Below are 20,883 nucleotides of genomic sequence, written 5' to 3'. Positions count from 1 at the left end.
CAGCATGGGTTTGCCAAAATCAAAGAAGTCATGTGAAATTAATCTGAATAATAAATAATAATAAATCAATTAATGATTTATTGACATAAATTTATTGAACTGACAGATCACGGAAATTGTGTAGGCTTGATGCATGTGTATCAAAGCTTTGGAAAAGATGCCTTGTGATATAGAAGAGAATGAGCCGACTGAAAGGGCCTAGTAACCCCTTGAACTTCTACTTACTAACACCTAGTAATGAACAATGATCAACTTGGCAAAAATGTCTCAGGGTGTGTACTGGGGCTTCATCATCTCGGGAGAGTCTCTAGATTTAGTCATTCTTGAAAAAAGGATTTACTTTTGGCACAGTTGAGGATTTGGTTTTTTGTAGGGATTCCATTAGTGATGTGTCAGTGATTTTTGACACATTTGCTATCATAAAGGGAAAGCAGATCTTCAAAGTCAATAATACTTTTCATATTTTTATGTGGAAAAACATATTTAGGAATGTTTCTTGGTAACTATATTCACTTACCAACATCACTCTTCTGTTTATAGTGTTTTTTTCCTAAAATTCCCTGGTGATTCCTATAGAATTCACTTTTATCAGAATGTGAAGTCATCAATTCAATCTAACCAAAAAGATTTAATGTTTTTCCCTGAGTCTAAGTTACTCCCAAGCAATTTAGAATTACAGTCAGTCCTATACTAAACAAACAAACAAACAAACAAAAATTTACTTTTTTTGTAACCAGTGATTTTTCTGGTGCTTCACCAAGTTGTGATTTCAGATGTAATTTAAATTAGAGTGATGATTGATGATTTTATCCTAGAAAGTCCAGGCATAGATAGGTCTCTGCCCTTAAACTATTTTTGAGAATTGCTTTGGGAGTAATCACAACAGCATGGTGTACTGGGAGCCTGGGATGCCAATGTGATTGACATACTGCCACCATCTGCCCTTGATCCTGGGAATTTGTTGAGCACAGTGTGATAAAACCAAGGATGTTTTCATAGGATGAAAAACAAGGTGAAATGATGAAACCAAGGATGTTTTATGCTTGCATTGGTTCTAAACTTTCTGAAAAGTTTCATATTTTAAATCAACAAGCATTTTTATTTTTGATTGAAATAGTACTATTTCTTGATTTTTTAGACCAGTAGAAACCCCTTTTCTCATGCTGTTTTCTATATAATGTGATTTTTCATTTCTCACTACCTATTTCCCCAAGTAAAGAGATTTGGTTCTATGCTTAAACAAAGGGCATCATTGTCTATTTTAGATAATTTTTTTATTCTAATATGCTGGTAGCTATCTAATTCTAAATTAATTACTTACTAAATAACCAAATATCTTTTGCCTTTATATTTTTCGTGTAATATTGTTCCATGATGTGAGTTTTGTTTTTCATTATTTATCATGAAATATTTATTGAGATGTAAAAATGATTCTAATTAGCTAATTTATAATTGACTAGCTAATTTAAAAGTTAGTTTACTAGCTAACTAGAAGTTACCAGCTAATTCAGCAGAATTTTAACCAAATATATTTTTCTTTTGTTTTTTTCTTGTGATACTGCCATGTGATGTGTTATTTTGTTCATTTGATTATTTATCTTTATTATTTTGGACATTTTAAAATATTAATATTCTTTCACTTATTTTTTTCATTTTAATTGCAAAACATTCATTCATAGACATTATTAAAAGTTATGGGACATAATTTAGCAAGATTCTCGCTGACCCAAACGTCTATTAATAGAAATGGACTCAATGATCAGGTATCTTGCCCAAAGAATATTAAGAAGAAATAGAACATTTACTAACATTAGGTTATCTTTAGCATTGACCAATTAGACTTTCTATATTGATAGAAATGTTCCATGTCTATACTGTTGAGAATGAAAATCACTAGTCACATGTAGCTCTTTAGCTCTTGAAATGTAGCTAGTTATGTCAGAATCAACATAACTTTCCTATGTACATACAATAATATACCATGGTGAATCTCTACATCATGTACAACCACAAGACTGGAATCGTAATTAGAACAAGATGTACTTATTTATACATGTTTATATAAATAAGTCAGATTGTATTCTACTGCCATGTATAACTAAAAATAACAAAAAAATAAAAAATAAATATAGCTAGTTATTGAATTTTGAATTGCACTTAATTTTTGATTTATTTAATTTTACATTCTGTAGCCCAATGTCGTCTGTCATATTGTACAGAAGAGTCTATTCTTTAAAATTCCCATGTCTTCCTCATGCCTCCCCCCATTTCCCTTGTTTTCCAACAATTTGACTTGAGAAGTAAATTGTAATTTTAGTTCATGTTCTTGGAATCACTAGGAGCTGGGCATGATTCTGTGGCGTGCTGGTGATCTTTATCTTGGAGTAGGGAACACTGAGTTATGATGTTTCCTGATTTCCATGGATCACATAATTTCTCTATGGCCCCTTTGGATACCAACATGAAATTGGCTAACTGAAAAATTTCAGGTAATTTAACAGTCTAATCTCAAAAACTGGTACAAACTCACTAAAGTATACTTATATCCTGTGAAAGGCCAAAATCCTTCCCAGATTTTCTCTAGTGCTGCAAAGGATTATATGCCCCAAGTCACCTCTGGCTGTGAGCCCGGCTCTTGTTTAATTGGTTCAGTTTGTAGATTGGTTTGTTAATCCTCGTTATGGTATACTTTTATTTCACCCAAATATTTTAATTTTCACAAATTCATTCACACAAAATGTTTATACAAAGTGTAGAATTTTTCAAAAAAGAAGTCTAGATTTCAGAAAGTGAGTGGGAGAGTTTACTATTTGACAATGCGACAAGATTAAATATTAAATATCTCTGCTACTTAATGTTCTCCGGTTCTTCTCTATTTCCCTTGCCCAGGTAGCCCCAGGTGTATATTCTTCCTCTTTCCACCTGGCATTTGTCCTCACCCCCTCACTTTTGGATTGTCCTGAAGGACTCCAAAATTTCTCAATAAGTTATTCAGAAAAATACAGTTCCTCCAGTCTTTACTGCTAAAGTCTCCTTTTAATATCCAAACCCCTAAAGTTGCTTGACGTACCCTTTATTTATTGGGATTAACCTTTCTTAAAAGGTAGTTACTCATAAATTTATCAATATTTATTAAATACCAGCTATGCGCCTAATACTCTTCTGGTCATAAATATCAAATTTACCCCTCCATTATGTTAGTATTGAGTGTAATAATTTTCAAAATGTCTAACATAGTGGTGAAATATGTTAGCAGTCAAAAGATGCTATTATAATACATATATTTGAAGCAATGTTTAGAAATATATTAACAAATTGGAAGAAAGAAAAACAAAGTGGTAAAGTTCAGAAAGATCAAACTGTCAACCTCTTTATATATTCCCCTTAATTATATATCATATTTCATCTCCAAAACTTCCTTTTTGGTGTTAGTATTTAAGACCTTCAGATATATGTAAGCAACGATGTATTAATACATAATCACTTTAGCAAAATTGGTCATAAATCACTTTTTTTAAAATTAACATAAGTATATCTTTTCATTGCCTATTATTTGTTTGCGGTTGTTGTTGTCATAAATTCTGTAGCCGTATATCCTCTGTACATAGTAAATATGGACTTAAAATACTCTGTTAGTCAGATTTTTGTCACTGTGATCAAAATATGTGACAAGAACAATTTAGGGGAAGGACAGGTTTGTTTGGGCTCCTGGTTTTGGAGGTTCAGTCCATAGTCAGCTAACTCCATCATTCTGGGCCTCTGAAGAGTCATGGCATCATGGCAGAAGGGTGTGGTGGAGGAAAGCTGCTCAGTTCATGGCAGCCAGGAAGGAAGGAAGGCAAAGGAATAAGGAGACAGGGGACAAGATAAAACCCCAAAAGGCATGCCTCCAATAGTCTACCTACTTTAGTCACGTTCAGCAACCACCCAGTTAGTCTACTCAAATTACTAATTCAACAAATGGATTAATCCACTGATCTAGTTCCAGCTCTTATACTCCAGTCATTTCACTTTTAAATGTTCCTGCATTTTCTATCACATGAGCTTGTTTGAGAACACATCATATTTATACCATAACAAACATATTTAATGCTAATGAATTAAGAGGAATATAAGTGTTCTAATGTGAGTAAAGAATTGGCTTATTTAGTTTTCTTGTTAATCACATCTTTTTTATTTTTCTGGAATTTTGGGGGGGAATTTTTTATGAGTACAGTGAGCATTATTTTCTCTGCTAGGTGTTCGCATCATAAGAACAAACACATTGTATTTTTCCCTGGGCATGAACATATCTACCAATTCTTTCATACCTGCCCACTGAGCTTGAACTCTACAACCTCTGTTCTTGTTCAGGCACCTTTACTCTAATTTGGAACACTGTTATATCCTATTTATCTTGTCCTCCATACTCTGTAATTCACACTACATAGTCTATACAACATGGTTTTTCTTAGAACATATATTCTACATACATTTGATCATTTCACTTTTCACTTAGGAGTATTGAGTCTTTGCTTTGTCCCTAGGATGAAGTCTGGATTTAAGAGTTCGCATGCCTTTCTGATCTGCCTCTAACCTCATCTCTTGATAGATACTCCCTTACTCTCTTCTCTCCAAACTAAACTATATTCAATTGTCTATAGGTGTCCCTTTTTCTCTTATTCTTTTGTTCTTTTCAGAGCTTCTTTTTCTGTTCAAACTCAACCCTTACCTCTCCATTTACTCACTGTTTCAATAACTTTATTCATATTAAAGTATCCAGCTTATATTTTGTATTTCTATGAATTCTCATCCCCCACTATTCCTCTGAATGGATGGTGTTCTGTTCCAGGAGTTCTCATAATAAAGTATCCATTCCCTCTTAGAGCTCTTAGTTTGTAATTTTGATATTTAATGGTTTCTCCTTAGACTGGTTTCATTGTTTGTATTTATTTATTTATTTATTTATTTATTTATTTATTTATTTAATCACTTTCTGTGCTTTAACTAACATAAGTAGGCACAATGCAAAGTGAATGTTGTGCCCCCATCAAAATTAAGGAGAGTTAATAAATGATGTATATAATTGAAGAATTTGTTTCTCTGTTGGCACTCAAAAATGTCTGGAAAGAAAGCATATATTTGAGACTGCTTATTATGTTCAAAGATTATGCTTGGTAGTTTAACCTCCTTTAATCCTCACAACAGTTTGAGCCTTTGAAAATCTAAGCTTGCTCAAGGATATAAAATACAAAATAGCAAGGCCAGGATTCAAAGCTCAACCTTTTTGATTACAGTATTTATGATCTTTTCAACAATTCATATTGCTTTTGAGAGTCTATGAAAACTGTATTGCTGACTACTATCCATCTTGGCTAAACTGAAGAATATATATCCAAAAGCCTTATAAAGTATAAATATTCTATATAAGTACTGTGAATATAAAGACATTCACATTTGTTGAATGAATAACTAAGTGGCTATATAGTATTATTATTGTAAGTCATGTTACAGGGTAGCAAGGAATATTTATTCTTTTCATTTCTAAGAGTAGCATCACCCAGGCTATGTTCCTTATTAATGAGTTTTACTTGAAAGAAGAGTTTTATCATCCAATACATTTAGAAAACAGTTAACTTAGATTGGCTTCTCTACTGTAAAATTTTAGTCCAGAATTTGTAAGTGCATTGTAAACTCTTATGAGGGTAACACCTTGTATGCAGTGCTTCACAGAGTTATTTGGACCTTTAACTCTTTTTGTGAAAAAGAACATCCATTACAACTAGCTTTAAGTGGATTCTACTTTCAAGTGGTTATGAATCACCTGAAAATGATTTTACTCAGAAGAGAATATTACTCTTAAAAATGTGCTGTGCCATGTAAATTCAAACTAGGAATGTGGATGGTTACTTCTGAAACTGTAAAGCATGGAAATTAATTTATATATGTGGAATGAAAAACAATTCTTATTAAGTTCCTCCTATGAGACATAGTATGATGGTTTCATAATTGACTTTAGAAATTATAAAATATGACCATTCAAGTGATCAATTAATATTATGCATACTGTGATGCTACAAATTTAACTATTTCAATGATTGAAAAATATGTATATTTGTTGTGATGAACAAAAAGAATAATAACAAAAACATGCATGTTGAACATTTACTGTCTGCTACACCTTTTAATCTATCTTTGTTGTATTCATTAATTTGCTAATGGTATAAAATCAACTCTATTTTTTATATATTTTAAAGATGAAGAAACTAAAGAAAAGAGTTGTTGTATTATTTGCCAAAGAAATTGGTTGTAGTGAAGCGAGACTCTATGCTTCTAGGACTTACATTCTTAGCCCTTATGTAATATTACCGCTTCCGATATAATTTCTTGTGTTGAAATCTTTAAGGAAATATACTTTTATTATATCAGTTTTTCTTATTTTGTTATAATTTTATGTTTTATGTTGATTTTTAATGAAGCACTTATGAAAGGTAGCAACTGTACCTTTATATCTCTTAAGATAATTTTAACAAAAACATTATCTTACCATGTGTTTTTCCATGTTCTTTCATCCTTCAAAATAACTAATTTTTTATCCAATACATTTAACATTTTGGCCAATATGACACATACAGAGAGAGAATTGATTGTGGCTAACCATTGAAAAGATGACAGAAAAATGAAAATAAATATGAAAATATGAATATAAGGGTATATGGAGGTTCTATTCTCATAGGATGTGTAGATTAAGAGGAGGGTGAAAACCAGGGTGGAAGGAGAACAATGTAACAGTGGAATCAGGATTCGAGGACATAAATGCCTTAAGAAAAATTCTAGTGAAGTGTTACATAGGCCTCAAGGAGGGAGAAAAGTCTTGCCTTTGGGAATGAGGGAATTTTGGGGGAAATGAAGGTATTTGAGATTGATTAGTCTCACTCATATGTGAAAAAAATTTAAAAAGTTGATCCCATAGAGGTTGGGAGTAGAATGGTGGTTACCAGAAGCAAGAGAGAGGAGGGTCTGGAAGGCAGTGTGGTGGGGTTGGGGGGAAGCTGATCAATTGCTACTAAATTAAGTTAGAGGGAAGAAGCTCTGGTTTGATATCTCACACCTGACTTGACTGTCGATCACAATTATATACTATTTAATCTCTAAATGCTAGAAGAAAGATCAAAGGTTTTCACATGAAGAAATGATAAATAATTGAGGAAGTGGAGAAATTTAACCTGATTTAAGCATTACAAAATTCATACATGTATTGAAGCATCACGTGGATCCTATTATTATGTATAATTTTTATATTTCTATGTATCAGTTAAAAATAAAATAGTGATTGTGAAGATAAAGAGTAAAAGGAAAAGGACAAATAAGAGCATAAGGAAGTGCCTGGGCTCTTCTTTATATTAGAGTTAACTAAACATGCCACATCCAGTTGGCTAAAAACAGAAAGCAACTTTTTTTTTTTTTTTACCTGTATGTTATTAATTAGATCTGGAATGTATTGAAAGCTTGGTCACTGTTAGTGTTTGAATATGAGATGTTCCCTAAAAGCTCATTATAGATAATGAAGGAATGTTCAGAGGTAAATTGATTAGACTATGAGAGATGGATTGATCCATTTCCTGAATTATAATTTGAATAGACTAAGTGGGTGGTAACTATAGACAAATGGGGCATGGATGGAAGAAGTTGGTAACTAGGGACATTCCTTTGAGGATTCTATCTTGCCCACTGGATCCTCATCTTCTCTCTGTTTCCCAGACACCATGAGCTGAGTAGCTTTCTTTTGCCATTTCCTTCTTCCATGATGTTATGCCTCATCTCAGGGCCAGAGTGATGGAGTTGGCTCATTATGGACTAAGACTTCTTAAACAATGAACCTCAAACTAAATATTTCTCCACTAAGTTGTTGTCAGGTATTTTGGTCACAGTGATGAAAAGCTGAACAACATAGTCCCCAATGCAGTAATGTCCAGAGGTGGGGATTTGGGAAAGTGATGGATCATGAGAACTCTGACCTCATCCATGGATTAATAATCCATTGAAAGCTGAATGGACTCCTGGGGGTTGGTAGAATCTGTAGGCAGGTGAGTCATGTTTGGAAGAAGTAGGTCACTAGGAACGAACACTTGTGGACTATTTCTTTTCCTTGGCCCTTCCCTCTTTCCTGGCTTCCATGCGTTCAGGAGATTTCCTCTGACACCTTCTCTACCATGATGTTCTATCACATCTAAGACCAATGGAGCTGGTCAACCATGGACTAAATCCTCTGAAATCCAAGCAAAGTAAACTTTTCCTCCTTTAGGTTGGTTATGTCAAGTATTTTGCTCAAGCGGTCAAAAGCTCATTAACACACCATAACTACCATTGCAAGTTTACTTTGTAGACTTGCTTCTCCCAATCTCTTACAAACTCAGAAAAAGATCCTCAAACTTTATTGGTCATGCTCATCTCAGCTAACAAAGCAGTACTCTCTTTTTTCCAAGCATTTAGAGCATTCACAACACTTTGTTACAAAAGTTCTCAGTTTTCACTTATATTAAAAATTCCTTTCAGCTTGAATTCTGTCAGTCCTCTGAACCTATAAACCTTCATGCAGATGGAAGGTGCTGTGGGTTTCTTTACTCTTCCTTACTCTACCCACTAAAAGCTGATTAACATTCCACCAGGTTGGAGCAAGAGGAAGGAGGAGATAAGGAACACAGCTATCTTTTTCTATTGGTTCAAGTGTAACCTCAGTTGGTGCCATTTATCACGTCAGATATCTCAAACTGATTCTTTTTTCTTTAATTTTTATTGTTGGTTGTTCAAAACATTACATAGTTCTTGACATATCATATTTCACACTTTGATTCAAGTGGGTTATGAACTCCCATTTTTACCCCAAATACAGATTGCAGAATCACATCGGTTACACATCCACTGTTTTACATATTGCCATACTAGTGTCTGTTGTATTCTGCTGCCTTTCCTATCCTCTACTATCCCCCCTTCCCTCCCCTCCCCTCCCATCTTCTCTCTCTACCCCATCTACTGTAATTCATTTCCCCCCCTTGTTTTTTTCCCTTTCCCCTAAATTCCTTTTGTATATAATTTTGTATAACTATGAGGGTCTCCTTCCATTTCCATGGAATATCCCTTCTCTCTCCCTTTCCCTCCCACCTCTCATCCCTGTTTAATGTTAATCTTCTTCTCATGCTCTTCCTCCCTACTCTGTTCTTAGTTGCTCTCCTTATATCAAAGAAGACATTTGGCATTTGTTTTTTAGGGATTGGCTAGCTTCACTTAGCATAATCTGTTCTAATGCCATCCATTTCCCTGCAAATTCCATGATTTTGTCATTTTTTAATGCAGAGTAATACTCCATTGTGTATAAATGCCACATTTTTTTTTATCCATTCATCTTTTGAAGGACATCTAGGTTGGTTCCACAGTCTAGCTATTGTGAATTGTGCTGCTATGAACATCGATGTAGCAGTGTCCCTGTAGTATGCTCTTTTTAGGTCTTTAGGGAATAGACCGAGAAGAGCAATAGCTGGGTCAAATGGTGGTTCCATTCCCAGCTTTCCAAGAAATCTCCATACTGCTTTCCAAATTGGCCGCACCAATTTGCAGTCCCACCAGCAATGTACAAGTGTACCCTTTTCTGATTCTTTTTATGAAACTCTATTTGAGATTCTTTAAAATCTTTCTGTTGGAGAAATCTGGCTATTGTTCCTTGGATGTGCAAAGACTCCTGTAACTAGCTCTTTAGGAACTCCTCAGCTTTCTCTCACTGCCCCTATTAGTACATTTACATATTTATTGCTCTGGATAACCAAGTAATTTCTCACCTTAGACTTTTTCAGTGTGAGACAAGTACCAGTGCAGGAACCTCTCCCACCTCAATTTTGGAGGGTGTATGCCAAGTGTTTCTAAAATCTCCAATTTGACTTAAGGGAAAGGAAAAATCCCACCTTACTTTCTCTCTTTACTTTTTGTTTTCCTAAACAAATGTTTTTATCTTCTTTGTTATCTTTTCTCAGCTACTATAACAAAATACTGCAGACTGGATAACTTAAACAAATAAATATATTTTTTATGGTTCTTGAGACGGGGAAGTCTAAGATTAAGGTGCTGGGAGGTTTGGTGTCTGAAAAGGACTGCTCTCTGTTTCTCTGTTGCCATGTTATTGCTGAAACTTCTGGAGGAGACCAAAGCTGTGTCCTCACAAGGTGGAATTCAAACCCTGCAACTTTTTTTATAAGGCATACATCTGTACATCAGGACATGGCCTTCATGGCCTATATGCCTCCTAAAAGCCCAACCTTTTAATACTGTTGTCTTGGGATTGGGTTTCAACATGAATTTTGGAGGGGGACACAAACATTCAAAACATAGCAACAGTTAAAGATTTATTTATAATATGAAACTTTTAAAAATGATTGTATAACAGAAATATGAATGTTCAGAACCTTGAATACAAAGCCCAGACATTTTGTAAGTCCATATATCACCTTTAATTGCATGGCCCAATCCTTGAAAATTCACCTGCTTGCTGTGAACACCTAGTGTTTATATTTATTCTCTCTTATAAACTTGGTATTTCAAAACATATTTCTGGGAGCTCACTTATTAATATTCATAAATATAAATTAAATGTTGTTCACATAGAAGTTTTTGTATGTAAAGAAATTCCTACAAGTTTATGGAACATGTAATAATGTAAATTCATCAAGGAAAATAATAATGGCTAAGTACCGACTAAAAACTGACCAAGACATCTTAAATACTGAATAAGGCTATAAATTGCCAAATCTACAAAACACCTCTTGTCCACTAGATTAAAATGATAAAATTTTTAAACTGTTTTTCATCTTATAATAAATCTAATGATATCATTACTGTGTCTAATTCAATTGCACATATATTACTTTCAGTGAATTAATTTGCTTATTATTTATATTTGTAGAAACCATTTTATGCCATTACTTTCAAACATTTCTTTAGTGAAGGAACATTGTAACCTTCTAAGTATGATGCACTGGAAACTCTTGATAACATCGTAATTAAAAAATAACAATAGTTGGAAAACAGACTTAAATTTAGCAATTCCTTGTAGGGTAAAATGTAAATCTTTCTTTTTGGTTATTTATTGCAATTATATGTGTTAATCAATGAACTTTAAAAGTTTTATCCATCTCTAAGACTCTTTTTACATTATTAAGTCTACAATTCTAAATTCCAGTATCCTTCAAGCCACTTTAGTTTCTATTTTTTTCCTATTGACCTTGGCCATAGTTTTTAAATAAGTTCTACTCCTTACCTCCATTTGTACCATCACCCATTTTAAGCCCATAGTGGCTGGCTTCTTTATAGTCTCATTTTTTTATTCCATATTCATACCCATATTAGTTACTTGAAAACACCTAAATATGAAAACAAACTTTCTTTTTACTAATACTTAGGTTTGTTTCTTCATTTTAAAAAGCTTCCTTTCCCTTGACCTTGCTGAAATTGACATTTGGATTGTTCTTATGCATTATTAACCAATATATTTCTTGATGGGTACAAACTGAGACATTCTGTTTATTTGTTGCTTGGAAAGAAATTCACTCTCATAATTTTATGTTATACTTCAATGAGGATAACTATAAAATCTCCATATTTCTTAAAGGATTATATTTTCCCAAAATGTGTGCTCAATATTTTGCTGGAAGTTTTACCATTGTTTCAAACTCTACAGGTACAATAAACTTTAATTACATTATGTTAAAACCAACTTTGTTTCTCAGATCCAAAACCTATTCAAAACCTGTTTGAATAAACAGCCTTCTTCCTATGTAGGTGTTAAATAAATCTCAAAATTCTATTAATTTCTTTTTTTTTTCAAATAGTTAACATTATTTTCTTTTGATTTCCTTGAGCATTTGTCTACTCTAAGATATTATAGCTTTACAGGTAGAGCATTTCAGTGACATTTTATCAAATTTCCATGCTACCAAGTTAAATCCTAACAATCATACAAAATATTGTTTCTTCAAAATGTGGCTCAAACTGCAGTCGCTGTCAGTGCCCTAGGAAAAATGTCTTCCCCATTTGCAGAGATTTCAAGGTCAATTATTTTGAATGTAAATTATTTTTTTAAAAACTAGTGTGCTTTGAAAATAATAAGTGTTAAGTAAACTGAATTTGAGTTTATTTGAGCAAAAATTGATTAATGAATCAGACAAGCACTCAAAATTGAAAGAATTTCAGAGAATTCCTCTTAGCAATGTGGGCATTGAGTAAATGTGGAAGCAACACAAAGTAACATAGCTAGGTGCTTGCCTTAGGAGGTCATAGTCTTGTCAGTTGGCTGCCTGTGATTGGCTGAAGCTCAGCTGTTTATGATTGGATATGATGCAGCTATCTGTTATGAAAAATAAACTTCCAAGTTAGATTTAATTCAATTGATATACTCTTAGGTTGCAGCCCATTACATAGAAATTTATAGTAGCAAGATAGCCTCAGGACAATGGCCTTCTGCTCATTTAATTTACAATTTTTACTTTCTTTTAACAATAAGTAAGACTCTTCTGCCACAGATAGGCTGATCCTGATGAGGGAGAATAGACCACCACTCATTCATTTTGCAGCTTTCTATTCTTTATACCTTTGTGGCCCTATATTCTCTCTCTTTATCAAATCATGTTTATATCCTGCCTCCTTAAAATTGCCAATCTCTAAAACTCAGATAATCACCGTTGTATTTAGTATTTTTTATGTAGTGCCCCTGACAAAACTGTGAGTGGAATTCATTCTTATTTTTAGGCAATATGGTTTCATATCACCAGTATGTATAGCACAATAAACACAGAAGACTGAGTGACAGACCTCAGTAATTAGAGAAGAATTTTGTCACTTAAAATCAAATTGCATATTATTTAACCGCTAAACTGTTCATCTTGATGACTGAGTATAGTAGAAAGTCCTTTAAAAAACACCTCTGAATTCTCCCTCAGATTACTTGATGTAAGTCTTTGTTGAGGATTTTCCTTTTCTTTGGAAATGACTTAAATTTATAACTGTAATAAATCTGCATTTCATAAACCCTGAATTTTCTACATGATTATAACATCTTCAGATTTTGACATCTGCAGAATTGCTGAGAAAAAAAAGACTCAGGGAGTCGGAATTATTTGTGAGGATAATTGCTACCCATTTGATTTAGAATTTAAGGCATATAACATTGATTTTTTTCAAACACCTTGTCTCCTAATCATTATTCATTTATTCACCCAAGAACATTTACTCAGTGCCAAGAAAGGTGTTAGAAACTGAGGATACAGGTAAGAATAAACCAGTCTTTGCTCAGTTTTCCTTTCACTGTCCTTACTATTTTATATTTTCATTCAACTACATTTACACTTAAAATTCTGTTTGTTTATAACATTTCCAAATGGGCTAATGAGATAAAATTGCTGTTTCTTTTTTTCTGTAAAAGTGAAAACCAGAATAAGTACAAGAATGGTGATATTCACAAACACTATTTACTAACATTAGAATAATAGGAACTATTTTTCTCAGGGCTGAATTGAGATCATGCTGTTCAATATCATTTAATGAGGGAAATTTTCCTACCCAGTGAGTAAAATATGAAGTAAGGCATCTAACAACAGAACAGAAAGTCCAATGGGAATTTCACCACTGAAACTTTAACTGGAAAATATGACTGAAAAGTAATAAATTCTAGTGTATGTAACTTATATATGATAAAATGGCCATTTATCTAGAATATATTCTTACACTATTTATTTATATATTTATTTACTATTGCTTAAAGAACTCAAGTCAATCTTGGGGTCTAATCCAAGAAAATAAATCACTCACATGGCAAATGAAATATTTTTCCACATGATAGCATTTATTTTAATAAAGTGTCACATTCCTACAGAAAACCCTAAGTAGAATTCAAATTTCTACTTGATTCTAAATTGTTCCAGCAAGTGTCCTAGGAAAATCAGTCTTGGTTTTTGGTCAGAATGCTCACTTCCAGAATACAATCAATGAAAAGAGAATGAATTATCATGGTAATTGTCAGTAATAAAAATAAATAAATACAAAATTTGCCATCAAAACATAATATATCTAATTTCTTCAAATACTCTTGTCTGTGTGTGTAGTTGCTGATTTTAGAAAATCACTATTGAAGGTAGAAAGAGACCTGTTTGATCAACTTTCCCTTTCTTTATGTGGATACGTTGAACAACACTCTAAGACAGATATTTCTGTCCCACATCTCCAAAGCAGAATTTTATATCTTCCTATGGTGTTGCACAATGTGATTTTTATTCAATGTATGAAATCAGACTTTTTCTTAGTCTAAATGAAATCCACACTTCTCTCAATCTGTGAAACATATTGAAGAATAAAATTCATTTGACTGTTCTCATTCTTAGCTTCCTGTTTTATTCCCCAAACTTCTTTTAATCACTTAAATATATCTGTCCCTTCCTCTTCAACTCTAAACTTTAAATTGTTAACTGCTTAACAAATTTGTCATCCTTCCACATTCTTACCAGAAAGCTAGAGGATGCTATAAGTAGGAAATGTATATTCTCCTATGCCTAGTTGTCTCCAAGTAATACTGAGAAGAACTGATGCCCTATATAGAAACATGAAGTGATTTTGGCTTTCATTTAATTAAAGCATCTTTTCTTTAACTCAATTTTTTTTAAAAAATGTAGAATGATTTCAATGGGAAAAATATTAAAAGCCTGATTTCTTAAAGATTAAGAAGAAAGTAATGGGACTATATTAACAGACATTGAATAATTATTTTTCCCCCTCTGGATTAAACTCTAAAATGCTAACCTATTAAATGAAAGGCTTCTTAGATTCTAAAACAAAATACTTTGCTTGATGAAGTGAAGATTTTCTAGGGGAAAATAAATCTACCTAAATTATGCTACCTATTGTAAATGATGTTGCCAGCTTATTTAGAGTTTTAACCTCTAGCAATAACAGTTTATTTTGATAAATTATTCATATTTCTGCATTGTGTACCTTTTGTAATTTGCATATCTGGCAGCAAGTAGGCCCTTCTTTCAGGCTTCAGTCCCCTTGGTTAGACAGAATGGCCGAAGGCTGCTTCATGATGAATTTCATCTCAATAGGGTAATTATCATACTGAAAAGAAGTAATACCCCTGAAATATGCTCTCCTGGAGCAATAAGTACAAGAGGCTTAACCTAAGAGCTTTTAAGCACATTGTACCTTTTAGGTTAAATGTTAACCTTTCTCTGTTTAGGAGTATCTATATCCAAAAATAATACTGTTATTTATAAGAAGAGAGAACAGTAATTTAGAGCTTGATTTAGCAGCTCATTGGTTGGAAGATAATTTGTCACTAATTTCTAGTATGGTATTAAAAAAAAAGAAGTCTACCTTTTGAGGGATCAAAATGTTTAGCATTGCTGGTTCAAATTTTAGCTGTAAATCCAATAAATATAAATTTCTCTGTTGGTTTGTGTCAAAGTATTCAACTTCTTTTTTAAATGCTTAGTTTTATAGTCTAACAAAAATCTAAATGTCTTGCACATTGTGAAACTAACAAGATAAAACTTTCAAAAATGTTCCTTTTTTTTGAAAATTAAGAAAAGAAGTTTGGTTTTTAATTTAAGTTGTAAAGAAATGCTTAATAAAAAGGCTATAGTGAAATGGTGTGATAGTGAAATTCTTCAAACTTCTCTAGAATCCTGGTCACAGAATACTGAAAATCAAGTTCTGAAATTTAAAATTAAAAGACTTTCTGCATAATACATAACTAGTGATCAAAGAACAAAAGAGTTTAATTAGTTTGTGTCATCTTAAAAATTTAACAGATTCCTAAATTTAATGTCTTATATCATTATTTTTTCTTTAACTTTTACAGTTAGATTTTCTGAGCAATAATTGCTTACAAGTATTAAGAAGGAAATTCCGTCAGTTTGCTAGGTTGAATAAGTAACAACTAATGCTCTTGGGGGAATTTTTAGTGTAGTAAGAAGGGATGATTGTCTAAGTTAATAATTATGTAATTACTTTGAGGTAGAAATTGTACTGTCAAGCTGGATGTGGGCTGGATGTTGAGAAATGGCCAGAATGAAGACTCACTTTCTGCTTCATCACCTGTGCTATTCATTCTCCTGCTCCTATTTCTTCCTCTTTCTAATGAAATCTTTCTTATTTAGTTAGTTATTATTTGATGAACTGAATGAATTTACATTATAATTACTCTGGGATTATTCTTTGTTCACTTGAAATAGTAATTGATCACTCCCAACTTAATCTAAAAACAAAACATAATAAATATAGTGATTTTTTTTTCCTCTGGAAGTGAATGAATGCTTAAAATACATTGAAGATGTAAGTATCGTTCTCTGCAATCCTATGGTTATTACCTGTCCCTTAGCCAAAGAACAACACTGAGACTTGTAATTTAGCAGTTCATTTGATGCAAAAACTACATTTGGACACTCAGTGGATTTACCCCTTACAATAATTGAGGCCAGAATATAAACAACTTTACATATATGAAAAGTTTATGATATGAAGCTAATCTTTAAAAGTATATGCAAAAATTGTTTCCCAAGCAAAACAGTTTATAGTCTCACAATATTTCTTTCAATTTTGTAGATTACACTCTTTTGCCTTTGGATTCAAAACAAATTGAAGTATTTGGCTTATCTAACCATACCAACATGTTTATATAAATAAAATATGCTCTGGAATCCTAGGAATACAAACTTATCCAATAGTTTTTTACTAAAACACTAATTATGCTGAAATTTTAATATAGGTTGATACTGACTAATGTTTTAGTCTGAAATATTACTTGTCTATATCAGTATTACTCTAATCTTCTGTTGAATACTTTTTATGATTATCTACTTTTATTTAAAGTAATCATGTGCTTTATTTAAAATATAACTGTCTTAAATAAAAATTAATTCAAAATGACAATATCATTGAAAAATTAGGATGTATGTAGTGGGGTAGTACAAAAAATAAAACTGGCTATCACTTGATATTTTAAATGGATGTTGCATACATGGGGTTCATTATATTGTTTTTGTTATTTTTGTGAATGCTTTCCTTAGTTAAATGCTAGTTTATTTTGTAGTTAGCATATTTCAAAAGGAGGTAGGAGAAGTATTTATAATCAAAATTTGTCTGTCTGGATTTAAAGTGTTTCATTCATACCATTTTGGGGGTGGCTTTCTTATGTTGTGCATTTATGATCTCAGGGTTGAATCCCTTTTTAAGCCAGGCAGTTTTAAAAACTGAAATACTGTGCCCAAGTGCCTGTCCAATCTGCTCATCTCTGCATGTGTCCCTGGTAAGCTTTGAGGCTGATATTATTTTTGGGTGGATACAGCTGGCTGAGTTGTTGAAAAGATATTTGGTTTTAAACTGCGAGTTTCTACTGAGATGTAGTTCATTTAAGAGTTTATAAATTAATGTAAACTGACTTAAAAGTTTCAGTCAGAGAGGGAATAGATGGAATTTTGAGGGATAAACAACATGCTACTTATATGGTCCTGAGATTTACCTTCCTTAGAATCATTCCTTTACAGTTAAAAATACACAGAATGTCCTTCTTAAAACATACCTTTACCTGAGTACAGTCGCTTCAATGCATCAGTATTCATTTGTAAACTGGCTTTTTTTTTTTCTGCAAAAGACTAGAGGCAGGGAAAACTCAGGAGGGAATGGGGGCATAGCAGAAAGAAGTGTTCAAAAGAATTGAGCCCTAAAACACACTCACTGCCTGTGCATACAGCCAAATAGAAGACAGGTTAAGGTTATTGTTGAGATCTTGTTGAGAGATAACCAGCCTGTCAGAGCACTCAAATGGGGAATGCTGAGCAGTCAGGGGAATTTTCTGTATTGGAACACTGAGAATATAGCCAACAGGAAAATACAGTGGTCAGTGGGAGAAGTAATAAGACCCTTAGAAAAGCATTCCATGACTCATAATTGGGTGTAATGAGTGGTTCAATCAAATATTGCTTGTACTGGTGTTATTTAAGATCAGTGATTTAAGAGATCATGAAGAAAAAGGAGAAGATAAAAGCTGCAATTTTTAAAAGTAATTTACTAGTTAACATTTCCAAACTTTTTCTAAATTTAACCAAAAACTGTACTGTTATACTTTGGTATATTCAGATATCCAAAGAGTAAAACATTTGAGCAGTTCAGTTGTCATTTGGACGTAATATTTTCTTAATCTATCCATTTTTTTAGTCATCAGATATTTAATAAGTACCTATGAAATGCAAGTCATATAGGTGTAGGTTAAGAGTAATACATAGAACTAAATTAACAATTCAATATCTAAATGGAAATCCTGACTACTAACTGGGATCATGTCTTCTGAAATGGACAGAGATATTACTAGCATGCTATTTGTCACAAAATTTTCCTCCAGAAAAAAATAAAAATCAATCATAAACAGATTTTTATAAACTGAATTTAATTTTGGCAAGATATGTTTTGTCTGAAGCAATAAATATAAAAATAAAATCATGTATAAATCAAATGTTATTTCTTTTATATAAAGACAAAATGAAGTATTAGAATTTTCATAATTATCATTATAATATAAATTAATTAATATCTCTCCAGCAAAGGGTAAATATGAATTAATAATTAAACTTATTTTGTTTGGACAAAATGCATGCAATTTTAACTTATAATTATTTTCCCAATTATTCTGATGCAATCTTGTTATCTTACAACTCTAACTAGTATTGCAAATTCAAATAAGATGATATCAAGTGAAAGGTTGAATGTACTTATTTGTTTATCAACTCCCATATTTAACGTCTAGCAAATGGCTAAATCTGCTTTCCCATATTATAGAATAATTCCATTATTGAAAACTTAGTAAAGAGAATCATGAACCATACTAAGATGTGTGTCATTGCTTTTTGAAGTATTCATTTCTCTTTTTTAATTCTATCTAAAAATATTTATGGTGAACATGAATTTTTCTTACCTTGTTTCTTTTAAGACAAAAAATTCTGAACAAAAGGGGAAAAAGAACAATAGCAACAAAACCTAAGACCAAAGAGGAAGAAAGATTAAAAATGAAGCTCCTTCATTCTCTTACAATATACATTGTTGCTCAGGGCCATGCTGATAGTGATGGACACCACAGTAATATGGGGAATGTTATCTCCAAGTTAAAGACTTCAGCTTGAAATTGGTTGTCTGGGCTTTATTCCTGTACGAGTCATCAGGGACTTTTAATGAGCCACTTTGTATCCAAGTGTTCCATTCATTTGAAAGAATTGATTAATAAAGAAATAATTCATGAAGAATCCTGAGATTTTTAAATTCAAGTGCAAAAGGTTCTATGACCATGATGTTCTATGATCAGTGAACAATGAGTAAAACATTTTTGGGCATCTTTATTTTATACTCTAATTTCTTTCAGTCATTTTTGTGTGTTTGTTTCAATAAGACCTATTCTCTGTAATTCCACTATCTTTACTTGTAAACAAAAATTATGAATGCCAAAACCAATCCTTTCTTATTTTGTAATTTCTCACCTTTATTGTTCTTTTTAATACATTTTTTTTGAAACAGCACTTCAGGGTAATTTATTTATTTTTATTTTTCTTTCTAAGAGCCAGAAAAAGCTTCTGAAACCAAACAAGGGACTGTAAAAGTTGCAGCACAAGGTAAGCAATTAAACACTTAAAAAAAAAAATCTATTGCTTTTTTCTTGTTAGTTTCTTAAGTCCATAGCACTTTATTGACAAAAGCCAAGGCTGTTTATTGCAGAATAGCACCATCTGCTGGGTTATTATAGAAAGCATCATGTAGTTGCATGAAGATACATACAGCAAGTGTTTACTTAGTAACTAGAGCAAGCATTACTAAGAGTATAATGCCAAATTTTCAGAGCAACTGCTAAAAGAACCAAGAATTAGTATCTTGGCTCCAAGTTTCAGTCATTGATCCTTTACATACAATATTTTTCCATGAGTAAGCCATAGTTAGATAATTAAAAAGAGATTCGTATTTAAATGATATAAATTTTCCCAAGTGTTTGGTCATATCTTATAATTTGTCATATTAGAAAATCAGTCAGAATATTATTAAATTATTATTGTCCCATAAATATCCAAACTGCATAAATAGGATTACAGATATGACTAATAAAGTAGTTGCCACAGTTTAGATGGGTCATCTATGAAAATCAGTTTTATCACTTAGTAATATCTTTGTAACACCAAAAGTGATTTACTCTCAAACCATGAGTATTTTGACAAAATCACAAGGGAAGGGGACAAGTGTTCTGCCATTGTCACCTATGAAAACTTCAGAAACCATTTTTAGAAAACAAAAGGTTAAATTTACATTGGAGAAGATCTGCGTCTTCTCTTTTCTGCCAGATTATATAATATTGAGCAATAAGAGAGATTCATTTTGACAGTGGTACAATTGTTTTTAGGTAGAAGCCCCTTGTAGCAGGCCCATTAACATACGATATCACGATACACCTTTGGATGTATTGCATCTGACCAAATGTTGCTTATGAGTAATATATGCTAGAATGGTTAAAAGCTATGAGACTTGTTTTTAGTTTTCATGTTGATTATTGTTTCAATAAAACTGGGTCTTCCTTAGGAAAGTTCTGATAGGAAATGTAACAAATATTATGGAAAATAGAAAAACAGAGCAAATATACATGAAAATGCAGCTTGAAGTAAATTTCTCAAGCAAATGACTATCACTTAAAAGATTCATGCTGTAAATATTATTTTCTCATTAAAAAATACAATGACCTTAGGCTCTTTGTGTTTTAACGGAAACTTTGGAGGAATGTTTTATACATGTGGAACTATAACTCAGGGCAGGAATTTAGTTTTACTTCAGCCTCATATTAGA

The 20,883-nt window shown here is 32.3% G+C and overlaps 1 protein-coding gene across 8 annotated transcripts in view; it reads left to right on the top strand.

Annotated features, from left to right (window-relative positions):
• Trdn (triadin) overlaps nucleotides 1-20,883 on the top strand; it is a 260,113-nt gene that overhangs the window by 82,769 nt on the left and 156,461 nt on the right. For all 8 annotated transcript variants that reach the window (XM_058586269.1, XM_058586273.1, XM_058586270.1 and 5 more), the window contains one exon: nucleotides 19,617-19,670. In XM_058586269.1, the coding sequence (XP_058442252.1) occupies nucleotides 19,617-19,670 (54 nt within the window). The remainder of the gene's footprint in view (nucleotides 1-19,616; nucleotides 19,671-20,883) is intronic.

The sequence above is a fragment of the Marmota monax genome, unplaced genomic scaffold (genome assembly GCF_021218885.2).
Source record: "Marmota monax isolate L192 unplaced genomic scaffold, Marmota_monax_Labrador192_F-V1.1 WCK01_AAM20220418_F8-fsc00140, whole genome shotgun sequence".
NCBI lineage: Eukaryota > Metazoa > Chordata > Mammalia > Rodentia > Sciuridae > Marmota > Marmota monax.
This window is presented reverse-complemented; position numbering and strand designations above follow the sequence as displayed.